At 37.4% G+C, this 4,145-nt stretch overlaps 1 protein-coding gene across 1 annotated transcript; it reads right to left on the bottom strand.

The window, feature by feature from the left end:
* Positions 1–687: 687 nt before the first annotated feature.
* LOC113330253 (class V chitinase-like) lies at positions 688–3,200 on the bottom strand. The gene is made up of 3 exons (XM_026577120.1): positions 2,043–3,200; positions 1,237–1,249; positions 688–969 (listed from the first exon to the last, which is right to left on the bottom strand). Exons 1-3 carry the CDS (start codon positions 3,093–3,095, stop codon positions 947–949), a joined length of 1,089 nt encoding a protein of 362 aa, XP_026432905.1. The 5' UTR covers positions 3,096–3,200; the 3' UTR covers positions 688–946.
* Positions 3,201–4,145: the final 945 nt, after the last annotated feature.

Genomic DNA, 4,145 nt, shown 5'->3' with positions numbered 1-4,145 from the left:
CAAAACTATGATTTACAGATTTTGCAATATTTTAACATTTGCAACAGAACGGTGAAAGAATGTTATTGGCTTTCCACTAGTCCAGGCTACGAATTGTTCTCCTGTGAAGGGGCTTTGTTTGGAAATCCAGGAAGTGCAGAAATAGGAATTATTGGCAGAGTCAACCATATCAGGTCATTGGTACTATTTCCTGGGGGGTTGGGTTTTGCAACAAATTACACGACTGAAGTAATTGAATTTTGATGGCAATTGAATTGGCTGTTAGTATGTGCCTGTTTAAAATCATTATTAGATATGATTAAAGGACAGTAATTTGGGATTATAGAAATGTTTCTGTCCCTTTGGTGAATACAAGCAAGATGGAGAAAGGTTTGGTGCAAATGGTGGAAGTCAAAATACGAACACTGTTTTGGAGAGATTAACTTTTCCACGGATTCTCTTGCAAAAGCTGGGACTAGATTGAATGCAGGTGAAAAGAGAGTGGAGATGAGAAGGTATGATTCTTTATTTCATACATAGGTTTAGTTAATTGAGTAGTAATTGTTTTTCATTTTACTTCGGATTTTCTCGCTAACTTTGATAACTTTGCTGAGTCATCACCCAATGACTTTACCATAGTACCACAGTGATACCGGTAATTTTTTGAGTTTGTGAAATAATAATATTATTTGAATTAGCAGAGAGAAATCAAATTGGGATAAAATTGAGTAGAAATGTGGCAGACGGGAATGCCTTCGAGTCACCTTATATAAGGACTTCCTTCTGTCTTTCGGTAACATGAAGAAGACTTTATATTTCCGGGACATACGGCACATATACTAGAACATCGTTCAGAAATACAAATATACCAGATATCAAACAAAATCACAAGCACACACCTTATCAAAAGATTACATGGAAAAATAGATCTCGTATAGGACATCTTCAAACCCACGCATTTGCTTCCTTAATTCCTCCATGCGTTCCAAGCTGAATGTCAGACCATTTAATGTGTACAAGTTAAATCATGAGTTAGGGAAACAAAAAGTCTTAACAAGCAGTAAAATAAACTCCTCAAAGAGCGAAGTTTTTCTTTTTATACCTATCTTGGATTTTTTTTCCTGTCAGGGAAAAAACTTATTATGAACCAATGAAATGTGAAAGTGTAATTGAAAGTCTTTTAGTGCACCATCAAATAAGCATTACATCATGCTTCAGGATTATTTATTTTTTTTGAAAAACAAAAGGATATTATACCTGCCGTGAATAGGTGTTGGAATCTTGCAACAATTGAAGAAACGTCAGATGTATCAAACAATAATATAAAGAACAGTATCAAACAACTCTACCACGAACAAATTGATGAGGGCAGAATCACAGGTTCAACAAGCTGTCCTTAACACATTAGTTCGCGGGTATACTCTCTAGTAATGCTAAACCCCAACGTGCGAAGATGTGTCCAGGATAAGACTGCCCGATATAACTTGAGTTAGCACAACGCAAGTTACCCACTCTTGAACTCAGCAACAGGGATGGAAGCAAAACGCCGCACAAAATATAAGAAGAAGAAGAAGAAAAGTAGACCTAGAGATAGTCGCTGCTTGTGTGTTTTTTTAAAACAGAATTTCGAGTCATATTTATAGGATGAGAAACTTGCAAATTAAGTTAGGTTTTTTGTTTTCTTCAAAAACAAGTAAAACTCGTAAAAGGAATTTCCCACAAATAAAACTCTTAAAAAATAATTTTGGAATTAAATTCCTAAAGAAAAAATTCTCCAAAAAGTAAATCCGAATAGGAAAGGGACTTGGTGCATGGTATACGCGTATATCGCATGGGTCAAAATATGTATTTTTGCCCACCTGCTCCACCCACATTTTACAATTCATACATAAGTGTATGATTATATAGTGGAGCTCCTCTTTAGTTTTCCACAATGTGGGACTAAAGGTTCCACTTCATTCACCCAAAAATGAGTGAGTATCCTTAGACCCTTAGGTCATTAGATCAAACCATACCAAGACCATAAAATCTTTTTAATTAAAACTCATTTTCTCCAACAATAGGCTGTTACGAGAGTCTTGTCCAACAGCCCAGAAGAAATATCCACCCAGGTGGTGGTCCTTAGCATATTTTACCTTGGCCTCAATGGATTTCACACCATCGTATGAAATCCAATTGGTTCCAGAGTAAGAATAGCACGATACTGTTTCCTCGTCATATACCTCAGTTGCGTTACGGGTATCATTGAAAGTCACCACGTTGTGGTACAACATGTACCCTTTGTCGTATTTAGAATCTTCAGGACCTGTACCGACAGCAGGTGCACCGATACCATTATTATTTTTATCCTTCAACTTCCATGTCCGACCATAAACTGGGAGTCCCATAACCAATTTTTCTGGTGGCACACCCGCTTCTATCCATTTGTGAATTCCATAGCTAGTACTGTACGGACCACTGTTGCTGTAAAGTCCGGCAATTGAACCGGTATGATATATATCCCAATATCCAGCATAATCATAGCACATTAGGTTAACAAAGTCAACGTTAGATGCTATAGCTGTAGCAGGATATAGGGTGCATTTGGATGACATTAAACTCAAGTCAGGAGCAAAGAAAACAGATAAACTGATCCCAAGCTTTGTTTTTCCCGTTTGACGAGCTTCCTGATCAACTGTCCCTCGCAATTCAGCGAGGAGGGAGGCAAGATATTTCATTCCCGTTTCGCCATATGGGAACTCCCAACCCAGATTAACACCATCAAAACCATACTTACGAGCCACTTCAATAACGGACTGTATGAAGTATTCACGGTTCTTTGGTTTGCAAGCCATTGCAGAAAAAGCTTGATTCTTTGCTTCTTCATCAGTTGCACCTCCAATTGCTAGAAAAGCCTTCACGGAGCTGTTATTTGAATGGAGACGATTAGTGAAGTCGGACATCAATCCCTTATCCTCCGAAGTAATTTTTAGTGTGAAAAATGCGTTTGGATCAGGGTTGACAAATGCATAAAAGAGATGAGTGTAGTGAGATGTGGGTATGCTCGATGGAGGTCTTGAACTCGCATACCATGAAGGCCAAAAACCGCCTATGATCCCGTTACTACTACTAGACATGCTAGGCTTGATTTATATTCGATTAAGCTTAATGACCGAGATAGCTGAAGATGAAACGCAAAAGGAGATCCAGAACTCTTAAATTTGATCAGAGGTATATTTTTATAGAGACGTCTAATGTTTTGGTTCATACGACTGTAGCGCATAAATCTACCCCCACATAAAACCTGCAACTGGACATAATTAAACAAATAATAAGCTACAAAATCGGCCACTTGGAATAGATTAGTCGTAAGCAGAAATTAATATATTGCAACAGGGAGATTGCCATAACTTGGTAGACTAGAACAACCCAGAGATGGCCATATTGTATTTCTAAATTCCACTAGCCATTTTAAATTTGACTATATCGTACAGTGAAACTTTCAAAAATAAGTTTGGATGCATCTGAATTTTCAAAGGAAAATTATGTTACTGATAACAACAAAATGATCACCACAGTGACTAAGTAGGGTTAATACTGTTGCCTTGCTTATTCTCTTTTTTTATTTAATTCTACGGGAAAGGTCATTCAATTAGAATTGATAACTGCAGTGGGTAAATACGCTGGACGAGTTAGGCAAATACTTGTCTCATTACGCAAAGGAAGTGTCGGAAATCAAGGTTTTATATTCCGCAGTGGGAGACGACCTAAAAAACATAAGGGATGATATGCGTCCCTGAGCTAACACCGATGTATTCCAAAAAATATTTGGGACTAAAAAGTTTTAAGTGCAGGCTAATATTACCTTTCACTGCATATAATTAATTGCCTCCCCACCCAGAAAACCTGATCTATCGTGTTCACTGATTTTGTTAGCTTGGATATACAAAATGCACATACGTAGAGGGAGCCTCTTGAGAATGTCTCTGTGATTGTCAACTAGACATGTTACATAAAAAAAAACACATCATACATAGAGTGATTCTTTTCTCTTGTTTTGGAGTAGTTGAAAATGACATTAATGACATGTAGGTGTTTGTTTAACATCCTCTTGTTTCGTGACGGTAGCAAGTTCCCATCCCGTTCGTGATCCTTTTATACTAATTTTCTGTCAATTAAAGTACAAG

The sequence above is a fragment of the Papaver somniferum genome, unplaced genomic scaffold, assembly GCF_003573695.1.
Source record: "Papaver somniferum cultivar HN1 unplaced genomic scaffold, ASM357369v1 unplaced-scaffold_117, whole genome shotgun sequence".
Taxonomy (NCBI): domain Eukaryota; kingdom Viridiplantae; phylum Streptophyta; class Magnoliopsida; order Ranunculales; family Papaveraceae; genus Papaver; species Papaver somniferum.
Note: the sequence above shows the minus strand (reverse complement) of the source record. Positions and strands in the feature narration are given on the sequence as shown.